Below are 24,578 nucleotides of genomic sequence, written 5' to 3' on the forward strand. Positions count from 1 at the left end.
GCACAAAAACTGTGGTGGAAGTTCAAGGAAATCATTGATTGTCAAAACAACAACAGTATTAAAACTTAGAGGTAGTGGCAAAAGTTGAGGCTTCCTAGCAGTTACACCACTATCTGTGAACTTTCTGAAAGCTGCTGACAGAGCTTTGGCATATAATCTCCTAACTGCTGATTAACATAGTGCTGTTTTATATTTAACTCACAGCAGAGCAGGAGGAGTAGGGGGTGGGGTTGAACTGCTTATAAGGAGAGTAGAGTAGTAACAGTGTTCTTCTGTGCCAGTTTCCTCTGTCTTTCTTCACAGCTGCACTCCTCTAGATCAGCCACTTTTCCTCCGGTTCAGATGAGTGCTACCTTTAATTATTTGAGTGCATAGTGGAAGGAGAGGTGGGAGAGACAAAAAGGCTATAACTACACCATTAAAATACAAACAATCTGCTGGGTTTACTAAAAAAACAAGCAGTGCGAGGTGCTTAATAAGTCTTTTTAAGGTTAATGTTTAGCTTTGAAAGAAGACAGAGGAGCAAAGATGCAGAGAATGGATTTTGAGGATAAGAAGTCCAAGAGGTATTGCATGAAGAAAAAGCATGTGGCCATCATCTGTGCTGTAGTGGCTGCGGTAGGTTTAGCTGTGGGACTAGGCGTGGGATTAAGCAGACCTGAGCCTTGCCAACCTTCCGGAGGCACAGAACAGCTAGCAACCACTACTCCTGGGACAGTGGAGGCAAGCCACTGCCCTCCCAAAAATGATGCAAGTGGAGAATGGACAGATTTCAGGCTACCCACTTACATTAACCCAGAACACTATGATTTGGAAATGAAGCCTGTGATGGATGCAGATATATACACAGGGACAGTCAACATCTCCATCAACTTGAGTAAACCTACCAAGTACTTGTGGCTTCACCTCCGAGAGACCAAGATCACAGAGATGCCCATGCTCCAGAAATCCTCAGGGGAGCAGATTGCACTGATTGAGTGTTTTGAATATGAACAACACGAATATGTGGTGATGGAGGCAAAAGAGGTGCTCTCTGCCACTACTGCAAATGACAACTATCTACTAACCCTGAAGTTCCAAGGCTGGCTGAATGGCTCCCTCGTTGGATTTTATAAAACCACCTACACTGAGAATGGAGTGACCAAGTAAACCCATTTTTTTTAAACTTCGACTTGCACATCTACTTCTATTTGCTCAGACCTGCTCTCTCCCTCTCTCGCCTTCTCTCTGTCACCAAATTACATACATTTCTGGGCTCTCTTTTAATTTTCCTGGTTCCCTCAGAAAGGTACAGTATTAAGAATGCCAAAGCAGTCTCCGGGTGGCAGCTTATAAGGAATTGTGGGTTTGAGTTTTTATTCTGAAAAATATTTTGGAACTCTATTGGCCATAGTCTATCCCTGATCTTTGCAAACTCACATCTGGGAGTTGTACATGGAGACTGAGTCCTATTTGTTGCTTTGTGTGTAGTTTGGTACATAACATGCAGCTCTGTATGTTGTTTTCTATCACTCCCCAAAGTAAGAACTGTTCAGTGAAATGCCAGCTAACTAGCATTGTGGCAGCTTTCTTGACATAACTGCTTTGATGCTGTAAGCAAAAGGAATGTCAGAATTAGAGCTCCACTTTTCCTTCCCCAGCTGGTTTAAAGTACACACGGGAAGGTTTGAAATTTGGAGGATATCTATGATTTGACATATTTCTGCTCCAGCTCATCCCTTGTAATCAGATCAATGATTATTAAAATGTTGCAAAGGTTTAGCCCCAGTTAAAGAACCCAAATGTATGTGCTTTTGATGGTTCAATTAACCCTTTCCCTGCCTCAGATCTCCACTACCTCAAAGGCAGGGTTTGAAAAATCTGTTAGCCAGTGCTAAAGTGGCAAACTTTCCCTGGTATGTGTTAGGAGAGGGGCACTAAAACCATCACTTTTTGTTACATTTATGATTTAAAAGTGACATTTCCAGTCCTGATATTTAGACAGTAACCTGGAATCAGCAGACAGGCCATTGGAATACCTCTAGCTTTCCTGAACAGCAACAGAGTGAAATTAACAACTCTAGTCAGTTTTCATTGTTGCTACAGGTCTGTCTCATCTTAAGCTGGGGTTACGTTCCGCAGTTAGCGCATAAAGTGACAAAATTACATTGAGTGTAATGGCGAGCGGAATCACCCGCACTATAGAAACAATATTTAAATTATTATTTTTCTCTTTTTTTGTTTTTTTCTTGTTTTTGCCGACTGCGTAAAGCTGAAATCCTGCATGTTAAATGCGCCTAAGATGCAACAGACTTGTATGTACAACCCGGTGGTGCAACAGGCAAGAGTTATGTCAGCTTCACTCTGTGCTGACTGGCAATACCATGAGCAAAAGCAGAGGCAGGCACTGGCAAGGGAGGATGCAAGGGCAGAGAAAAGAGCAAAGGGCAACTGGCTCCCCTCCCCATATGTATACAAATGGGATGCAGCAGCAATTTGATCTAAGAGGAAGCCATATAGGGAGCATCTGAGCCCCTAGCTGGCTTGTCAGCTGTATTCTCTCACTACCATCCCTATACAGCTCCTCTGTTATCAATCTAGATAAAGTACTTATGGCCCTAGCATCTAACAGCCTCATAATCATTAACACATTTGGTCTCACAACACCCCTGTAAAGTAGGAAGTTATTATTTCTAGTTTATTGAAGGAGAGAGAGAGAGAGATGACTTGCCCAAGGTAACGCAAAGAAATCTGTCAGCGACTCAGGGACAGAACTCCAATTTCCTAAAACCCAGTTCCAGGTCTTACCCACAAACTCATCTTTCATCCCACCCCTCTCTCAGCCACCAGGCCTCAGTTTCAGAAGTAAGAGGGAAAGGTGGAACAGCAGCTCAAAGGTGGAAGCAGGAGGCATCCTGTCTTCATAGCAAGTGTGTGTAGCAAACGGTGGGAAGGGGATGTGTGTGTGTATGGATATTAGAGACTCTGTTAAAAGGACATTATTAAGGTTGCAAAGTCAAACACTAACATGTTAGGAAATGCCTAAACTAAAAATGCCTGCGTAACCTTAATTCTGGCCCTTGTTTGTATACACTATGATACAGTCTTTAATTACAGCATTGGATACTAGTTTCCCACAGGACCATTGTCTCATTCGGTAGATGGTGGGGATAGTGCTCAATTAATGAGCAGTTATTCATTATTTTGTTGTCTTTTCATCATTCCAGGTGTAATTTACTGGACACTATTCAAACCCTGCTCTGGAGATGGAATTATTAAATTTCCTCCTGGGTATTTCTGTGGCACTTATTATTGTATCCATGTGCTTCACAAACATTAATGAGTTTACCTTCACAACACCCCTGTAAATGAAGGGATGTTGCTATTCTCATTTTACAGATGAGGAACTGAGGCACATAGAAATTAAGGTCAAAAGTACCCACTGTTTTGAGGTGATACCAGTATCTGATTTTTTTGCAGTGTGTGTAGCATTACATAGTATTTTATATATTTAAGCACAGCTCCCAGTGACCTCAGCTGCAGCTGGGAGTTCTCAGCACTTCTGCAAATTAGATACCAGAGTTTCAAGTAAAGCACCATTATTGACCACCTGTGAAAAGTTTGCTTTAACTGATTTTCCCAGCATGACCAGGAACTCTGTGGAAGAGGAAGGGATACATTCCAGTTCTCTAGGACAGCATGCCCTAACCACGAGACCATCCATTCTCTTCTTACAATCTCCCTGCCTGAATCATTACGTGCCTTCCAACATCGGCAATAAATCAGGCAGGGATCCTACGGACAAGACTCCTTCATTACACAACCCCAGTTCATTCCCCAAACAGATCTGTTCTGTGCTCTGAATGAGGCAAAGGTCCTCTGGAAAAAATAGTATCTGAGCATGTAATTTATGATGATCATAATGCATATAAACAAGACATCTGAATTAAGGTTGCACAGGCAATCTTACTTCTGGCATTTCCTAACTTTTGAGTACTTGACTTTGCAACCTTAATAACATTTCTTTAATGTAGCTTTGTGTGTTTAATCTCCTAAGTTTTCAAAAAAGCAAACTGAAAAGCAAGTAAACAGAAATTCCAACATGTGGAATCATATTGGCACTCACATGTTTCATCAGCAGGGTTGGAAGCTTTAGATCTACCACACAGATGTCTGCCACTTAGGCTAACTGAATAACTGATAGAAGTAGTAGACTGTCCTCCTTTATGTGGACCAGCACTAGAAGGGGATGAGACACACATTTTACCACTGGCTTTCACAGATATTTGCTCATGGCAGAGGAATGATGAGGCTCACGGATCCTGAGTTTCATTCCAGGCTCTGGAGGGGAGCGTGCTCAAGTGGGCAAACCATCTTTTGTTTCTCTCTCCCTAGCTAGATTTCTTCTGTCCTGTCCTCTTCAATTTGTCCCTGTCCCAATGCTGTCTCTCCCCCTCTCCATGGCCCCTTGTACCAATCTCATTCTCCTCACCTATTCAGTCCCAGTCGTCTTGCCAAGCCAGTCCTAGTTTCTCTTTGCACTGCTCGTCCCAGTCTCTCCACCTCCACTCCCAGTCTTCCTCACAGCATGCACATTCCCAGTCTCCTCACCCAACAATTCTCCACTTCCCCCTTCTGGTTCCTCATCTAATCTGTTTTTCTCCTCTCCATTAGCTCTCAGTCCCAGTCTCCCTTCCTGGGCTCCTAGTTCAAGCTCCGTGTCCCTCCACTCATATCTCCCTTTCTCCTTGCCCCAGTCATCTTCCCCCCCGATCCTGGTTTCTAGTCAGATCTGCCTTCCCTACTCTGACTTTCTCCCACCAGCTTTACTACTTGCCAGTCCCAATCCTCCCCGGCTCTTCATCTGATATCAGTCTTCCTCCCTCCCCCACACACATTTCCCTCCTTGGCTCCTAGTACCATTCTTCTTGCCCAGCCAGTCCCTGTCTACCCACCCAACTCCCAGTTTCTTTCTCTGCTCCCCTCACCATCAACCTACAGTCCCTGTCTCCCCACAAAAGATTCCTTGGCCCAATATAATTCCCAGATTTCCCCTCAGGTCCAGCTCTTGTCCCCTCTGCATTCAAATCAGGCTGCTTCCTCTTCCATGTCAATTGTGCCCAGGGGTGGGTGGGGTCAAGGGTTTAGGTGGGCATTGAGAGCACATGAAAAATAGGCTTCCTACTCTAAGTTCAGGTATCCAGCCTCCACGTGGACCTCAGTAGCCCAGAGCTGTAATTACAGGGAAAGTTCTACTCAGCCTTAGGCTACAGCATACTCAATACAAATGAAATCTTCGGTGAATTTAGAGGCCAAACTCTAGCAAGCCACCCCTGGGCACAGTTGACATGGAGCATATGCAAACTGTGATATTTCAAAGGTTTATAAACTTGACCAAATTTGGGCAGATTTTCATGGGCGTAGCACAGTCCTGACACAAAAGTCACCCACCCCCTACCAAAATTTCAAATGCCTCCTCCAGAGCATGCAGCCATTAGAGATTCATGAAGGAAAAAGCACCAGAATTTTTTAACATGGGCAGACAACTTATTTTCCCCTCTCCTTGCTCTCAGAAGCAAGCAACTAAACTATTTTGACTGAAATTTTTCAGTAAACTTCAACCTGAGGTAGATGCCTGGTGTGGGAGATTTTAGCCCAAATGATAAAAGTTTGGCAATGTTAGAAACATGTGAAAACAGTCTTATCATGGGAAGAATTGGGTGGCATTAACAATAGGCAGTGCTACCAGCCCAGCCTATATTCTGAGTGGGGGGGGGACCTGGGAGGCTACTGAGCCAGTTGGCAATTAGCTTTCCTCTTAAACAGCCTCAGAAGCTGTGGAACCTGGCTGCTGATGGAGAAGAGGAAGAATGGCAGGGAAAAGGAGGTGGAGTGGAAAAAGCCCGTTGGAAAGCTGCTTCTGCCCGGGCAAAGGATTGCTTAAGCATTGCTGCAGCCCCTTTTCTTTATACACTGGGCACGGGTCCAGACTTCACTGTCCCTTGGATCCACCTCTGATTTTATACATTCACCAGAATACAATGTTAGGTCCCAGAGGAAGGATGAGTCAGTGGTTTGGGGACTAGCCTGGGACTTGGGAAACTGGGGTTTAATGCTCTTCTTTGTCACAGAGTTCCACTATGACACTGGACAATCAGTTTCTCTGCGCTTCATCTGTGAAATGAGGATAATAGTGCTTCCCTACCTCACAGGGTCGTAGTGAGGATAAATACAACAAACAGAATGTGAAGTGCTCAGATGTGAGGATAACGAGGCCTATAAAAGTGCCAAATAAGCATCAGCCTAGAGCATGACAGATTTTTTTTGTCCTCAGCTGCCATCAAGAGACGTGAAATAACTCCAGTTTCTTTTCTTCTGGTATTACTGAGGATACAGATGGGCAAGGCAGCTGTGTCTTGGCTTTGCATAACTAAAATCTGGTTCAGATCTGAGTTCCCCTTTATTCAAACCACTGGAGTGAAGCACTGTGTGGCTGTGGAGGGGGGCTCAAATGGTGCTAGTTTGAGCACATCTCCAACTGATAAGGAAGTTGGTATTCCCGGTTTTGTTGGTTGCACAGATGTGAAATCGTTTTCCATTCTCTGCTTGAATTTTCTTTATTTACAAGGAAGCCAAGGCAGTTGTGGCAGGCAGAAAACACATTTTGCCAGGACTTTGTATCCTTATTAAAGTGCCAAAATTTCCCTGAGAAAGTGATGAATCTATGTTTGCAAAAAAAAGGTATGAAAATCCATTACTTATCTGAGGAAGACAAAAGATTCTCTCTCTCTCTAATGAAAATCTGTATATGCTTGGCAAAAAATGGTAATTTATCAACTCTCTAAATGTAGCAATGTTTTATTTTGGGAACAACAGCTGCATGTGGTCACAGACAGATCTCCTCTTAATATTCCTGGTATATTTACAACTTTGTCACTTCTGGTTCATGTTTTAAAAACCTAGAGATCAACAGAAATTGCAGGGGCAGAATCCACCTTATAAAAAAGAGAGAGTTTTTATCTTAAAACTAAGTTATACAATATTTCATTTTTTCTTTAATTACCACTTGTCTGCACAGGAGCATGGCCTGGTCTAGAGGTCTCTGAATGCCACGATTCATGGGGGTTGATTGAGACTTTGCATCACTGGTGTTTCTGCCCACCACAAATGCATGAGGATATATGGTTTATCACCGTATAAATCAGTGAAAAGGTTCTTGAGGAACATGGATAGAAGAGTGTCCAAATACAGGGCCGGTTCTAGCCATTTCGCCGCACCAAGCACGGCGGCAAGCTGCGGGGGGGCACTCTGCCGCTCGCCGGTTCTGCGGCTCTGGTGGACCTCCCGCAGGCATCCCTGCGGAGGGTTTGCTGGTCCCACAGCTCCGGTGGATCTCCCGCAGGCATGCCTGCGGGAGATCCACTGGAGCCGCCTGCCACCCTCCCGGCAACCGGCAGAGCACCCCCCACGGCATGCTGCCCCAAGCATGCGCTTGGTGTGCTGGGGCCTGGAGCCAGCCCTGTCCAAATATATACAGTTTTTTAAAGCAACAGCTGTAAAACATTGTCCTGGAGATTGAAGTTAACTTGCTTGTGAAATATCTTCCAAATCCTAAAAAGAGGAGATCGAGACAACTTACAAAGCAGAAGAACCTCCATTAAGTCTAAGCTATTTTGAGAGGTTTAAATAAGGTGATGTTCATTACACTTCTTCCTCCAAGACCGTGAATTCAAGGCATTTGAGTGAGTGTCCAAATGAATATGAATATTAAAAAATCGAGATGTATTACCTCCTCAGATTTCTGCATGAACCTTGCTGCTACTCCAGGTTCTTAATGACCAGTTTAGTATTTAACCATCACAGGGGAAAGCCAAAGACAACAGAAACACTGAAAAATTGGTTGTCAAGTGAACTTGTGATGGTAGTAAAGATCTATAATTTATTATGAGTATTTTTAATTACTTTTTTGGGAAAGAACAAAAAATCCACCACACCTTACCCTAATGTAGCTTGAGCAGCTGTAGAAATGCTGTCTGAAAATGCACTGCATTCCAAATTAATTGAAGAGATATCGGAGATGCATTCCCCCATCAATCAGAACAGAGAGCATGTTCCATCCCTGAACAGCATGCTGATAGGGGAAAACTTGATTTCATGTAGGAGGATGTTTCATAAAAACCTTGGCAACATTTTCTAAATGATACCATTTTGCAACAAATCCCTGAGTCATTTCTGTCTAAGTGAGCCCACTTCACTTCCAAGCTAAAATCCGCAAACGCACTTGCACTGATTTGTCATTAGGTGTTCCACCCTATTTCAAACATTTCATGTCAATGCACAATTCATTGCTGGAGTCAGTAAAGTTTAGCAGCACTGGCAGGCAGATGTACAGGGTAACTTCTAAGTGATAAATGCCTAGAACAAGAAAGTACCGTGCAGGCAGCTTCAGTATTTTGTGGGGGTGGGTTTTAAACCATCACTCAGAAACTTTTGAAGATGTCTTTCCAAAAGAAGCTCAGGTCCCGATCCTGTAATAAGCTCCAGGAAGACTCAATCAGTGGTGCTTCCTATGGGCAGAACAGTCCATTCATTCAGAGTTCATCACTAGATCAGGGCCTTAGTTTCCTTTTAGTTAAGGACATTACTAATGTTTACTAATATGAAGTCAATAGGATTACTCAAATTGGTAGCATGAGCAGAATTTTCCCATTACTAGGGGAGGAACCGCTTGTGTTTTACTTTTCCTGCGCTTAAAAAATATTTAAGCACATCCTCCATTTGTGATTAGCAGTTTTACCTGTGTTTTGTTAAAACACCTACTGGTCGTGACTTCTAGAAGCCGAAGTACATTTGGGGGGTTGTAAATATTTAAGTTGTATCTTTATAAAAAGACCACTGACAATAAAACTTTTTCTGGTTCTCCCACAGTTTGCGGTACTAACAAACAATTATGTTAACACATGGAAATAACAAAGAATGGCTATTATGAAGGCGTAGGACAATGCAACAATCTTTTTGTTTATTTTAAAGGAGCATAGCAGCTACTGATCATGAGCCAACAGACGCACGGAAGTCGTTTCCTTGCTTTGATGAGCCCAACAAAAAAGCAACTTACAACATATCAATCATCCATAAAGAACCATTCAAAGCACTCGCAAACATGCCGGTAGAGGTATGTATTTCACAAATGTACTACATAAGTAGAATGATTCTGTAAAACAAATGTAAGAGTAATTCAAATCAAAACACCCTTGAGTGTTAACAGATCATTTGTTTTCTCAGAAGCTATACAGCTTAAGGTTAAATAAGATTTATATAAAATAGGACTGGTTGTTTAGTTATCATTCCTAGTTGTGTATTGCTGGCCACCAAGGCTCAACAGTAGAACACAACACAGCAATGCCAATCCCAATGCAGGAGAGAATCACTTTTTCTCGTTAGCTGCCTATCCCTGGGTTTCCACATGCACAGTTATTGTAGACTTGCCTCCCTTACTGGATATATATAAATGATACACAGTGGTGTTGTAGCTGTGTTGGTACCAGGATATTCAAGACACAAAGTGCGAAGAGTAATATCTTTTATTGGACCAACTGCTGTTGGTGCGACAGAAAGCTTTCGAGCTTACACAGAGCTGACAAAGAGCTACAGAGGGATCTCTCAAAATGGTGACTGGGCAACAAAATAGCAGATGAAATTCATAGAATCATAGAATATCAGGGTTGGAAGGGACCTCAGGAGGTCATCTAGTTCAATCCCCCGCTCAAAGCAGGACCAAATATAGTGTTGATAAGTGCAAAGTAATACACATATTTAATGATGGGTTCTAAATTAGCTATTATCACTCAAGAAAAATCTTGGAATCACCATGGATAGTTCTCAGAAAACTTCTACTCAGTGTGCAGCAGCAGTCAAAAAGGCTAACAGAACGTTAAGAACTAAGGGATAGAAATTAAGGCAGAAAATATCATAATGCTACTATGCAAACCCACGGTGCACCCACACTTTGAATACTGTGTCCAGTTCTGGTAGCCCTATCTCAAAAAGGATATAGTGGAACTGGAAAAGGTTCAGAGAAGGGCAACAAAGATGAGCAAGGGTTTGGGCTACTTATTTGTGAGGAGAGACTAAAACGATTAGGAATGTTCATCTGAGAAAAGAGACAACTAAGTGGGGATATGATAGCAGTCTATAAAATCATGAATGATGTGAAAAAAGTGAATAGAGACTGTTATTTACTCTTTCCCACAATACAAAAACCAAGTGTCACCTGATAAAATTAATAGTTGGCAGATTTTATACAAAAGAGGAAGTATTTTTTCATACACACACAACTAACCTGTGGAATTCTGTTGCCATAGGATGTTTTGATGGCCAAAAGTATAACTGGGTTCAGAAAAGAACTAGATAAGTTCATGGAGGATAGGTCCAACAATGGCTATTAACCAGAATGGACAGGGACACAACTGCATGCTTTGGAGTGACCCAAAACTTCTGACTACCAGAAGCTAGGAGTGGAAGATATGGAGTGATCCACCCCTAACTGCCCTGTTCTGTACATTCTCCCTGAAACTCTGGGATGGTCTACTGTCAGACACAGGCAACTGGGCAAAATGGACCATGGTCTGACCCAGTATGGTCTCTCTTGTGTTTTTATATGCTAACAATACACCTTTTTTTCCTTAGTGTAGACATAGCTTAGAAACTTAGTGTTGTTTTTCATCGACTACTTCATTTTGTAGGAAATGCTGATGGAGTTTCTAAGAGCAATTTGAGTAAGTTGAAAGTAGAAGCACAGTTAACATATTTTGGAAAGATGTTCAAAGCATAAAGTACTGAAGCAAGGTTCTACAAAAGAATTTGATTGATCAATTATTTTGCATTGAAATTGTGTGAAATATACTTTTGAAAGAACAGGGGAGATGCTGATTTCATTTGAATGTTTCTTTGAGATTAGGGGGGTATTCGCCCCTCCACAGTCTTAAACACTCAAAGGGATATTGGGGACAAGAGATATGAGAATAGAGCTGCTCGAATAATGGGAAAAAACAGATTTGTGACTATATAAATAATTTCCTTTAATTTGTTTCACTCTTGCTTGTGGTATCAAAACATCTGTTATTCATGTAAAGGAAGTTTATTGTATTTCTACTATAGGTGTAGTATCTATTATTTGCCATTGGCTTTTTTTACTTTTATAGAGAGTCATCCAACCAGGGATATATATACACACCACATGACCAGTAACAAATAATGAACAGTTGAAGTAATTTGTCCAAACTATTCAGCAAATATTTAAGAATACCAAGTACATTTGCTAAAAAAAGTCAGGACTGGCTTGCAATGGATTAACAAACCAAAAATCTGGCCAGCTCTAAGAACGAAAGGGTGTCTGAACAATCCCTTGCAAAGCAAACCCACCAAGGTTTATAGCACTAATTACTACTGACACTGGATTGGATTCAGCGGACTAAATTCTGCCCTCAGTTACATCTGTACTTCCTCACTAGCTTCAGGAAAGTTGTGCAGGTTTAAAGGAGGGCATAATTTGCCCCCATCTTTAATTTCTTCAACATTTTGGTTTTATGGAGCCATTTCAAGAAGGCTAGCTAGAAAATACATTAAATGGGACTCAAGCATATTGAAAAGCTCATTTTAACAAGAGTATATAAGCACAGACATGCACGGTTTGATTTCTTAATGCAAACAGCTAGAAATAAAAAACTCATTCTTAGTGCATAAAAACAAAGCCTCATCATATGCATTCCACCTTTAAGAAAAAAATCACTTTGCATGTTCCCATCCCATGAGCTGTGTAAAGCCAGAGAGACAATTCATCATTCCAGCTCTATGTTCCTATAGCTGAATGTTTTATTCTTTTATGCACGTTTGCAGTTTCACAAGGTAAGAATTATTTTTCTCCTTCTTCAGCAAACAGTTCAAGTGGGTGATGGCTGGAACAGGACAACTTTTCAGAAATCTGTCCCAATGAGCACATATTTGGTGTGCTTTGCTGTGCATCAGTTTGACTGGGTAGAAAGAAAGTCTGCCAGTGGAATTCCTGTAAGTCCAATTTTCATTCTGAATACATTCCAGATGCGAGTTTTAAAAAACATAAATCAGCTTTTCATATTGTATTGCTTAATCTTCTCATTCTTATGGCCTGTGTTCTGCAGGAAGTCAAACTAGATGATCAAAATAGTCCCTTCTGGCCTTAAACGCTATGAATCTATGTGGACCTCATGTTTCTCTTGCTTATTAATCAACACTGAAAACCTTGAGTCATAGCAATGCATTGTTATATAAAAATGTATAGTGTACAGTTATTAATTATATTACAGTAGTGCCTATCTGCCCCAATCAGAGTAGGAATGTTGCAGACACATGTTAAAGAGAGACAGTCCCTGCCCTGAAGGGCTGAAACCTCAGGTCTTCTGAACTGAGTATGTTTGGATTTGAATCCACAAATCTGAACGGGGTCCTACAATTTTGGCTCCAGATTGTATCCAAAAGAGTAAGGAGTCTGTTTTCCCATTTTGGTTTGGATTCAGCCAAAAATCGTATAAGAATGGCTCTAACTCATGAGATTTTTATTATTCAAAATCTTGTGGGTTGAGTAAACAAGGTTTTACCAGAGTTGTTGAATCTGACGTGAAACCCCAGACATGATTTAGCCTTTCACTCAACCTCTTACTGAGCCTGAACATAATCTGGAATGTTCAACCTCTGTTAACTAGTTATTCGTCCAAGTTTTTCAGTGAAAGACAGAAAAATTCTTCCAGTGTGGTGCTGTTGCTAGTTCCCTTCTTACTCTTCTTAGAATCAGACAACACACTTTTGCAGTAAGGATGTTTTAACCATTTGCTCGAGCTATTTTATTACTGTTCTAGAGAAAATGCTGTCTAATGACTGGAAATCCAGATTTCTGGATCATATTCCCAACACTGCCATTGACCTACTATGTGACCTTCTCTGGCTAAATCAGTACTTTGCCTCAAGTGTCCCAATCTGCAACTCAATCCCTTCCTAAAATTATAGGATTTTCACAAAAATCCAAGAATCTCACCTCACTTCTTAGCAAAGATCTAATAGCATTGCACTGTGCTGAGGTCTCCTTACTCTAAAACTTTATGTACTTGTACACCTTTGCGCATTTGTCTAAATACGTGACCAGAGTACATTTTGCGATGTGATGCAGTATCCTTTATTTTTTTTTAAATTTGTATTTGTTTGTTTAGTTGCAAATCTAAGTCATAAACTATGACTCCAAACCTTTAGAGCAAGGTGCTACTGTAGTTCTCAGATAGGCTGCTCCACTTGTTTTCAGTGTCAGGACTATGTTTATCTAGCCTAGACACAGTCTCTCTAGATCTTAATCATCTGCATGATCAGAATTTGCATGGGTCTTTTGCAAAATTTATTCAGGGAAAAAAGTGGAGTGCTGCAACCGCACACGAAGTAATTGTTTTGTATATACAAAAGCACTCCCGTTCTACATTCCGCTACCACACTCTGGGTTGTGAGTTAGGGATTGACCTTTGTTGTTTCAAAAGGGAATATTAAAGCAAAGTTATAGTATGACTGTAGCTTTTGTGAATAAAAATAAATATCTACAAGTTAGAAATACATACATACCTCACTCTTATATAGCGCTTTAAAGTGTGTGTATGGGGGGAGAGGATGTTAATACCAGAACAGAGTTTGCATGAAAAATCCCCATCTAGTTTGGGCTATAGTTCTTACACATTTTATTTACATTAGTCAATAAAAATGCCTAAAGGTTTGGCTACACTAGAAAGTTTTGCTGATTAGATGTAGCTAAAGCAGCAGCTCCCCCTTAATGTGGATGCAATTATGCTGGTAAAAAAAAGTGCTAATACTAGTATTGCTTATTTCAGTTCTGGAGGCAGAATAGATTATACAAATGTAATGCACCTTTTTACCAATATCATTTTGCCCACCCTAGGCCTTTCACCAGTATAACTATTTCAGATAGGAACACCCTTAACCAAAATAGTTATGCTGGTAAAACTTTGAAACGTAGACCAAGCCTTACCATAGTGATCAGCACTGCTAGTCAAACAATGGGACAAATCAACTGACAAATAATTTATTCAAATGAAAATGCCAGTGCTCACTGGATTAATTATTGGCAATAAATCATTTGACCAGCTCTACTAACTACATAGCAGCATAAGATAGTGAGACTCTGTAACACAATATATTGCTTTTTAATCAAAACAAAACAATGCAATTACACAGAAGTCTCACAATATACAATAAAAGCTCTTGAAACTCTTTTGGGATCCCTTCTGATTTGTTGTTCTGGCAGAGATAAGGGTGGAAGAGAGAATGAATAAAATGCCTGCAGCTTTAAATGATCATAAGGAATCGATTACTACTTCACGTCAGATGTTAAATCTATGTTTTGAGTTTCATAAAGGGAGATTACACAAATCAAAACATAAAAGTAGGTTCTGACAGGTGCAAGAGATTTTTGAGTATGGATCAGCTAGGGGAATGAATCACACTAAACTGAGTAAAGAGATTACTGAAGGGAAAGTTGCAGACAGTCATTTCAAACCAACCCTCGTGGAAATCCCATGGTCCTGATGAAAGCCCAATTAAATTTTAGAAGCTGCTTTTTTCCTTTCAGTTATCTTCCTCACCATTTTTTCTTGAAGAAAGACTTCAGTACAAAGAAATTAAGCTATCAACTGCCAACCATGGCTCCTCACCACAGGCCAACTCCTTTGTCCAGTTCAAACCCTAGACTTAGTCAGGATTTTTTTCAAGGGAACATTTTTTCCATCAGAAGATTCTTTTCTGTGGACACCCATCTTTTTTGACTAAACTTTCATCTGGAAGGTTTCTTGGCTCCAGGATGGAATTTATGGTATGTGTGTGAGACTGCAAAAGAGTAAGGGCACACCCCTGGGATATGGAAGACCCAGGTTCAAATCCCTGCCTGATTCAGAGCAGGAATTTGAAGCTAGATTTTCCACATCCCAGGTGTGTGTCCTCACCACTGGACTACTGCCTATTCTGGATTCTCATTCTTTTACTTTTGACCATAAATTCCATCCTGGACCCTAGAAACCTTCCAGATGAAAGCTTTGTCAGCACAAATACTTTTCTCAGAAAAGTTTTTATTTTGACAAATTGGCATTTTCTGAAGAAAACTGTTTTGCCAAAAAATGCTCATCCAGCTCTAATTGTACATTTTTTGAAGGAAAAGGTCCCTGGTCTCTTAAGCCTGGGGGATATTCCATTGCTAAATAGCAATACAAAATGAATTACCATGTGGTAGTGGCAGTTCCTGATCACAGATAGTGGAGGCATGAAAAATCAGCACTTGACATATCACTTTTTCTCCTCTTCATTAAAAAATGTAATTATAGATTTTAAATGTGCATGCATACACCTTAATATCCAAACATACTGCACAGTTAATTGACTAGTCTGTAGTTTGCAGATTATAATAAACAAATCCAAGCAAGAAATATCATAGAACATGCATATTACCTCATAAAAGCCAAGAGCCTATCCTCCTCATACCAGCTTTGGAATTTTCTATTAAAATATCACTCTCGCAAGCCAAGCTCTAAGCACGATACTTTGCAGATGGCTTAGCAGCTATCACACATGCCTATTCCTACCTTACTCCACTGCCAGTCTATTTTTATAATATTAATGTTAATAGTCAGACAGAGTTTAGTCTGCAACCCTTCTATTAAAGGCAGTTTCCTACAGTTACCTGAACCATGAAAAGTTGAGAAACTGTCCGGCCAATGCAGAACTGGAATGCTAAGGGTAACCAGATCTGGGGAGGAAAGTGAAGGAAACATACAGCAGAGCACACTTTACTATTGCTTCAGAAAGGAACAATATCTATCCACTAAATGAAACATATAGAGAGACCAATGACTGTGTGATGTCCTGCCTTTAAAAGTTCTGGGGACTCTGTACTCTCCTCCCTCCCACCCTCTCCATCCCCAAGTGCAAAGCTTTTGTTGCCAGAACAATAAAGTGACCACAGCAGCGAGTGTATGTCTATCAGTTCCCTCTGCAGCTGTCAGTCTGTCTCTGTTGTCTCCTCTGTTGGCTCCAGAAGTATAACCATTTGACCATAACCTCCTGGGCCCAGGATGTGCCAGCTCCTTGATCCAATGCCCTGAAATGCTAGGTTGCAATCCTGCACTGATAGGTCTGTGTGGGGAAGGTGTTCCCTACCTCCTCTTCCCTGTACAGTGCACTTCTATAGCACAGAGTTGTGAAATACAATTGTGTACCTACTCTTGTTACAAGGAAACTCTAAGATAGCAAACAACTAGAGGGGAAAAAACCACCCTTTTTTCCAGCTGGTTTTCTTTGTATGTGTATATGGTTAGTTAAGCTGTTTTGTTGATAGCGGGTTGCAGCCCTTCCTGTCTCATGCACTAGTCTTAGGAGAGCATGCATGCCTATTGCTCCTGAGAGGGTGTCTATCAGTAACAGTGGAAAGCTTAAGTGTGCTAATTTGGGGAAGCTATCCCTTCAAAACACTCAAAAGCATAGTTGGTCTTCCAACAAATAAGTTTCCTAAATCTATTCAAATTTGATGTGGTGGCTTTCACTAATTATTGGGAAATGAGGTCAAAGGTCAAATCCTAATTAACTTAAGTGATGGTCAAAAGTCCAGATAGAATTTGTTGAAAGCAGAGGAGCAGACAGAAATGGGGGTTAGCAAAATATAGCTTAGGTTTGTCCCTTGTGTTACTTTTTACTTATATAGCATAACACCATAGATGTGAATGGTACCTTACAAAACAAGTAAAGACAGAATTCCCACCCAAAGAGCTTGTAATCTAAGATTGGACCAAAAAAAGGAAATGATGGAGTGAGAGTGGCTGGGAGGAATGAAGAAAATAAGCTCAATGTTTCATGGATGAATCCTGCACAGATTTGGGGTGGTTACACATGGATTTAATCTATATATAAAGTTGACCTTTCATAAGCCTCGTCATATAAGTGGTTTAGACAAGGGTCTTAGTGTTAGGTTTAATCTTCCAGAGAAGAAAAGTCAACCATTTTATCTTTCTCTTTGCTAAATGATGCCTCAGTGCTAAATATAATTTGATTTGCTTTGTCCAACTGGAATCTGCTCTAATTGTATTTCTCCACTTTGTTTTACAGCTCAGGATATATGCACAGCCACAGCAAATACACACAGCAGAATATGCAGCAAATGTTACTAAAATTGTATTTGACTACTTTGAACAGTATTTTGATATGAATTACTCTCTTCCAAAATTAGGTGATTACGACCGTTTATATTCTTCATTCTCTTAATTTACTATCACAGTTTTGTTTTCTGCTCTGTGTCATTGTTATTTCATGGGAGAGTGAGAATATAGAAATTTTGCTGCTAGCTATGCTGAAGTCTGCTGAGATTAAGACTTTATAGTTCAAGACGCTCTTGTATGTCAAGATGGGAGGCTCAGACCCAATTAGGACATTCTCCTCCCTTCATTCTGGCAGCTTGAATCCAAAACACTGGCACTAAACACTGCTATTTTAGAGTGTCCAATTTTCAATAACAAGAAATGTTGGTGACATCAATAGAGAAACAATATGGGCTAAATACAGCCAGATGCAGCTTGAGATAAACTGGTTCAGCTCCCAAGGAAACTTCTTGACCAGAGTTACCGGTGACATAAATGATGCAAGTTATGTAACTTGCTCCAATTTCTGTGCACCCATTTCCACCAGGGTGGAGTTTGGATCCAAGACTATAATTTATTTTCTATAGATAAGTTGAAGGAAGAGCCCAGATTCAAACAAAACCAACCTTGATACTGAACCAAATTTTGCCTGTAGCCCTTATATTTTAAGGTCCCAGAGCAAAACATTGGATCTGAGCATCCCTAAATTTGGATGTTTGAAATCTGGATCTGATTTGTGAAATCTGAACTAATCGAGGATACAGTTAGAACTGTGAAAAAGCTATAGAAGTAACCTCTGCTATAAAATCCAAAGGTATAGTTTGTTAAGGTTTATAAACTTAACTCAAAAGGATGGACATTTAAAAAAAAAAAGTTAAGGTAGCCAGAGGATTTCTTTTAAAAGAAATCATGCTATCCGTTGTCTAATGGGTTACCCATGTAAAGCAACTAACATGCTAAATTCTCTGAAAGTTTTGACCTTCCTCTTCTCCTCACCCCTAAATATCAACTGAGTCGCTATAAATGTCCATTTACACTAAAATTACAAGTAAGTCAGGAGACCTAGCAACAACACAGTTGTCCCTTTACCTGGCTACAAGCTGGCTCCAATTTGTGGATCCATTTAAACTGGATCTTAACTATCTATAACCAAGTCATGTTTCTGTAACGTATCTGATGCCCAGTTAAAGAACACTGATAAGGTCCCATCTACATTGCAAAGTGGAACTCTGTCCCCTGAATTAATAATATTTGTAATGCAGACCAACTTAGAGATTTGATATTGTGCTCCCCAAAGTGCCAAGTTGTAGGAGACAAACAGCTCAACTCTCCAGTTCAGAACTAGAAGTCCATCTTCCCTTCATATCTTTATGACATTGTCCCTTCATTATTATAAATTGATTAAATCAGAAATAATGAATCAAAGAGGATTTTAACAAAATTATTATTTTAAAGAAATTAATTTACTATCACATCAAAGCTTCTGGCATCACTATTTTTCTTGTGTTCCTCACTCTGGATCTTTTGACAGATTGTATAACGTGTCCCGCAGACCTTGCCAAGTTGAGAGCTATGACCAGTGACCTAGCGGCTAGAATAGACACTTGCAATTAGAGATGTGTGTAAGGCTTTCTGTCCAATTTTGAATTGATTTGTATTTTACCCTTTCCCTTATCCTCACAGAACAGAATGCATGGCCAATCATAGAATCATGGAAGATTAGGGTTGGAAGGGACCTCAGGAGGTCATCTAGTCCAACCCCCTGCTCAAAGCAGAACCAACCCCAACTAAATCATCTCAGCCAGGGCTTTATCAAGCCGGGCCTTAAAAACTTATAAGGATGGAGATTCCACCACCTCCCTAGGTAATCCATTCCAGTGCTTCATCACTCTCCTAGTGAAATAGTTTTTCCTAATATCCAATCTAGACCTTCCCCACTGCAGCTGGAGACCATCGCTCCTTATTCTGTCATCTGTGAGTCCATAATTCTCATTTTAACTTGTACTGATTACGAAACATGAAGAATTGATTCCACAGTTTGAAGGAGAAGCAAATGTTGTTCACCATATGGGGGATTAACTTCAGTTAATAAGTCAATAAATATTTGTTATTCAAGAGGGTGACAAACAATGACATGCCTCATTATGCTACAGACAGTTTTAGATGCTTTATTGCCTACAGTATATCCCTAGAAAACACTAATAATTTCTGGAGCCAAATTTAAGTGTTGGATCACATGCGTATTTCCATAGTTTGAACAGCATTTTATCTGGGGACAGATCTTTTGACTAGTGTAAACTGTCAAAGCTACATTAAAGTCAATGCAGCTATGACAATTTACAGTCAGTTGAGGATCTACCCCATTTATCACTGAGCACCCTACACATAGGAACAGAGATCCTGGGGTTCACTCTGTCATCGCAGTATGTAATATAGAAGACTGTCAAATGGTGAGCAACAAGACAAGTTATTATCTTATGTTGTGAATAAGCAGATGAATATCTTCCTACCTAAAAAGGAAATATCACTTAAGAATCTTAGAGAACACAATGTTTACCCAGCTGTCTTTCTTTCAATATAGATAAAATAGCTATTCCAGATTTTGGTACTGGCGCTATGGAAAACTGGGGTCTGATCACTTACAGAGAAACAAACCTACTTTACGATCCCAAAGAATCTGCTTCATCCAACAAACAGAGAGTGGCAACTGTGATTGCCCATGAGCTCGTTCATCAGGTAGATTTTATTAAATGTTTAATGTTTTTAAAGCACTAGAAGCGCACAGTATCCGTACCTCATTTATGAAAATAATCAGCCATACATTTGGTTCCAGGTCTTCTAAGTAAGTTTAAACCTCACTTTAAAATAAGTGCACAAAGGCAATTCTGCTGTTAGAGTTTTACAGTACTGGAATTATTGCAAATGGACTCTTCTCAGAAAATTAGATGCTTAGGACCAGGTTTTCAGACAGCCTCTGAAAAATCTGCCAGCAACATCATCTCTCTCACATCCACCCACCCACATCATTTACATGTGCAGATATGTGATTTAAGCTTGCAAACGGATGCAACTAAACTCTGGAAACTGCTTGAAAATTTGGTCTATATAAAGGTAAATCAAATCAAGAGGAAGAAACTAAAAATACTTCCAGTGGTATATGAATCAGTACCAAATCACCGCTGTTATATGTAATTTCATAATACAAATGATTAATGTGAGTCATCATCTGAATTCCCATTAAAAATCTAGCTTTATGACAAATTCTTCTTCATGGCAATAGGAAGAATGTAAGCAAATGGAGGTACTGCATGAAGATTTGCAAAATTGTAATATACACTTATTACAGCGGCTAACACTTCATATTTAATGCTTACAATTATAGTGGTTTGGAAACATTGTGACCATGGACTGGTGGGACGACTTGTGGCTAAATGAAGGATTTGCCAGTTACTTTGAGTTCCTGGGAGTAAATGCTGCAGAAACTAGTTGGCAAATGGTAATTATTTCTCCACTATGTTTTTTATTTTGGAATAGAATGAAAATATGAGTCATGTCACAGACACTGAAAACAAGGACACATAGTGGATGCACGTACACTTAATTATTGTGGCACACAGATATACAGAGAAAGGAGAGACTTGAACAAATTGACTTGTGTGGTTATATACCACAGATCTCTATTGGTTGGACTGTGAAAGGACTTGCTGGGTTTCTAAATTGTTCCTGCTAACTAGGTTTTGGTCTGAAACTGGTCTATAAGACTTGCAAAGTTCTGCTCACCTGAGGAGAGTAATGTTTTGATGAGTAAAATATTAAACTTATCATAGTAAAGAATCATAAGTGGATTCTGAGCCTGGTCATGGCAATTTTGCAAAGTGGCTATAAGTCCTTCCTAAAAAATGGAGATGGAGAGTCTCCATTTATTGATTAAGAAGAGTTGAATAGTGTGTGTTTGGGAGGGGGGAGGGGTTACAGAAACACAATCCAACCTGGAATGTGAATCCCTTTGAAGTCTGGTGGATTGGTAAATGCCGGTTTAGGGTGAATTTATTCAGATCCAAACCTTTCTCTACAGCTTTGGTTCAATTGGGGGAAATCAGTTCTCCAGATCCAACTCCTGTAAGCGTTTTAAGCACTGTGACTTAGAACCATGCTCAGAGCAGGTCTAATCAAAATAATGCTTAAAACAGCAGTGACTGCAGGTGGCCTGTCTATCCTAAAGCTCCCAACATTGCTAATAGTGAAGCTTTATGATTCTGCAAGTAAAACCCACACATCTCCTGAGTGTGGTGTTCTTCCCATCTAGTGGCACCAAGACCACTTAGAGAGAGATTAATGAGTTCGCTCTGCAGCCTTAGCTAACAGACAGTGCATGAGCCAAAAGCCAACTAAGCTCCAGGGGTCCCAGGTTAGATCCTACCTGCCAATGACCAGGGTCTGTCAGTGTTACACAAGAAAAGGAAAGCAGGAGCTTATTTTACACACTGGGGATTAATAACTGCTTGTCTGAATTAGGTGCTTTTGTTGTCTGCCAAAACCGGATGCTGTGGCCCATATCTCCCAAATTAATATGAGACTCTACCTACCACATGCATTCCTACTTTCATTTGTATATAGAGGGGGGACTTTAGTTTGTTAAATTTTTATTACATTAAATACTTTCTAGCAAAATACTGATCACTGGCCCATTTACTTTAGCAGTGACCAGAGCATATCTGATACTTCAAAGCAAAGCAAAAAAACCAATATTCATTCGTGCAATGCTGTGCTGTACGTGGGGGAAGGATCCTTTCTTACCCTGGATTAATCTCTTTAATACCTGAAGTATGAAATTCCATTATTCTTACTTTAACATACATAACTACGTGTTATTATTGATCATGAAGTTATGTAGCCTCTTTTTAAATCTAGACACAGTATATAACTAAGGCATAGAGCTGTATATCAGTGAATGGCATAACAAAGTTATGCAAAACTTTAGTGGCACTCATCTATTAATCAAGAATTAAGCAAATATGGATCACAGGTTACTGGATCTGACAAAGGAAAAGGGAAAAAAAAACAGGGAAGAAGAAAGCCTATGTACTCCTCAACTTAACTTCTATATAGCCATCTGTGCTATGTCTCAAAGCTGAAATTGGTAATAGTCTCCCTTTTTTGCCTTGCTGAGCTTTTTGTGTTGTGAGACACATATGTTCAAACAGGATTCTGTAAGAGGTAATTTTATCATAAGAGGGAAAAATGTCCCCATCTTAGAAATATAGTGCTATTGCACAAGACATTCTGTAGAGGAGGTGAATTTTCATTCTGCATGCCTCCTCCATCCACATCCTCATGTACCAAAGGCAGATCTGAAGCTTCCATTAAAAGTTATAAACTATTTTTTCTTTGAATAAGAATTACAGTCCTGGTTTTGTTTCTGTTTACCAGCTTGATCAGGTGTTAATTGACGACGTGCTGCCTGTGATGAAGGATGACTCCTTGTTGTCTTCTCACCCTGTTGTGGTCAGTGTGTCATCTCCAGCTGAAATAACATCTGTATTTGATGGCATATCATACAGCAAGGTAGGAGAGGCCTCATATTATAATCTTAATGATGACAAAGAGGGTTTAAGTAGGAGACAAAAAACAATGTAGATCACAGACAATCAGCCTGTATCTGCACTAGCCTTTTTCTGAAAAGTTCCCCACCCTTACTAATACTGTGACAGGTTTCAGAGGGGTAGCCATGTTAGTCCTACATCAGCAAAAACAACAAGGAGTCTTTGTGGCACCTTAGTGACTAACAAATTTATTTGGGCATGAGCTTTTGTCGGCTAAAACCCACTTCATCAGATGCCTGGAGTGAAAAATACAGTAGGCAGGTGTAAATATACAGCACATGAAAAGATGGGAGTTGCCTTACCAAGTAGGGGGTGGGGGTCAGTGCTAACAAGACCAATTCAATCATGGTGGATGTACTTTTTTTACTGTATTTTTCACTCCATGCATCTGATGAAGTGAGTTATAGCCCACGAAAGCTTATGCCCAAATAAATTTGTTAGTCTCTAAGGTGCCACAAGGACTCCTCGTTGTTCTTACTAACACTGTTTCAGGTTACAGCAACTGTGAGAACAATAGTTTAGCCAGGCCTCGAGGAAGACATCAGTGTTCTGACCACTGTGCCATCTAAATCTGCTCACAGCATGTGTAGAAATGTGGGGATTAAAATGTTAGCAGCCTCTGGCACCTTGTCCACCCTACCGTTCCCATTGTCAATGATGGAATTACCAGAGCACGAGAAGCTAATTGACGTAGTGGTGGTAAGAATGGCCGCAGCCAGCCGCCCATCTAAGCCAGGGTACCTAATGTTGCTGAAACAGTGTTAATGGCAGTGGGGAACTTTTTAGACAAGGCCACTGCTTTTAGTGGGAGCAAGGCAAGGATTTGACCCAGCGGCTTGTTACTGCAAATTATTCCTGACATTTACTGTTTTTAGTATACTTAAACTGTTTAGGTTAACAACTTCTTGTACAACTCTACAGCTCTTTCCTATTTGATGGTATAGATAAGGTTTCCTCTAATCATTCAAATTCTTCATAGCACGCTACACTCCAAGAGAGCAGTTAAAGAATTCAGAGATTCCCAATGATTAATCGAAAATCTGATTTCAAAAAAATTTAGTAGGCTTAAGATTTTGAGTTGAATTCCTTAAATCCTTAGTGAACAAACTATAGACTGTGCTTTTGTATCTTTCCTTCAGAACCCTGTATGTAGAAATTCTAATGTTGTGTCTGATAATGTTACATCCAACCTATTCTTTCTCTCAAGGCTTCCATTATTATGCTAAGCAAAAATGTATCCTTCACTGATTTTAGCCTCAGCTATGACTAGAACAAAATCCTCTTTTGAGTGTTAGGTCTCTCTTTTTATTAGGTTTCAGAGTAGCAGCCGTGTTAGTCTGTATCCGCAAAAAGAACAGGAGTACTTGTGGCACCTTAGAGACTAACAAATTTATTTGAGCATAAGTTTTCGTGGACTACAGCCCACTTCACTGGATGCATAGAGTGGAACATATAGTGAGGAGATAGATATATATATACACATACAGAGAGCATGAAAAGGTAGGAGTTGTCTTACCAACTCTGAAAGGCCAATTAAGTTATTAGCTAGCCCTACACCTGAGTAGGCTATTTTTTTTTACAGCCTCCCCCTCCCTCCCCACTGTTAGCACCTGTACCCAACAATATAAGTCAGTATTTATTGCGTCATTAAATGTCCAGTAGCCAAACCATTAACCATTAGATAAATTGCCATTCTAGCAGCCCTGGTAAAACCAACAATAGCCAAGATATATAGAATAAAATCAGACACTCTGGACCTAAAGCTGATTTAAGTTTCACCAATGCAATGAGT

General features: G+C 40.1%; 1 protein-coding gene across 1 annotated transcript in view; it reads left to right on the forward strand.

Moving 5' to 3' along the window:
* Nucleotides 1-528: 528 nt before the first annotated feature.
* Nucleotides 529-24,578, forward strand: part of ENPEP (glutamyl aminopeptidase) — a 47,299-nt gene continuing 23,249 nt past the window's right edge. The window contains exons 1-7 of the mRNA XM_030563825.1: nucleotides 529-1,145; nucleotides 9,010-9,151; nucleotides 11,911-12,042; nucleotides 17,155-17,275; nucleotides 19,765-19,919; nucleotides 20,566-20,679; nucleotides 22,614-22,748. Coding sequence (XP_030419685.1) covers nucleotides 529-1,145; nucleotides 9,010-9,151; nucleotides 11,911-12,042; nucleotides 17,155-17,275; nucleotides 19,765-19,919; nucleotides 20,566-20,679; nucleotides 22,614-22,748 — 1,416 coding nt within the window. The remainder of the gene's footprint in view (nucleotides 1,146-9,009; nucleotides 9,152-11,910; nucleotides 12,043-17,154; nucleotides 17,276-19,764; nucleotides 19,920-20,565; nucleotides 20,680-22,613; nucleotides 22,749-24,578) is intronic.

This window comes from Gopherus evgoodei, chromosome 5, assembly GCF_007399415.2.
Source record: "Gopherus evgoodei ecotype Sinaloan lineage chromosome 5, rGopEvg1_v1.p, whole genome shotgun sequence".
In the NCBI taxonomy this organism is placed as follows: Eukaryota; Metazoa; Chordata; order Testudines; family Testudinidae; genus Gopherus; species Gopherus evgoodei.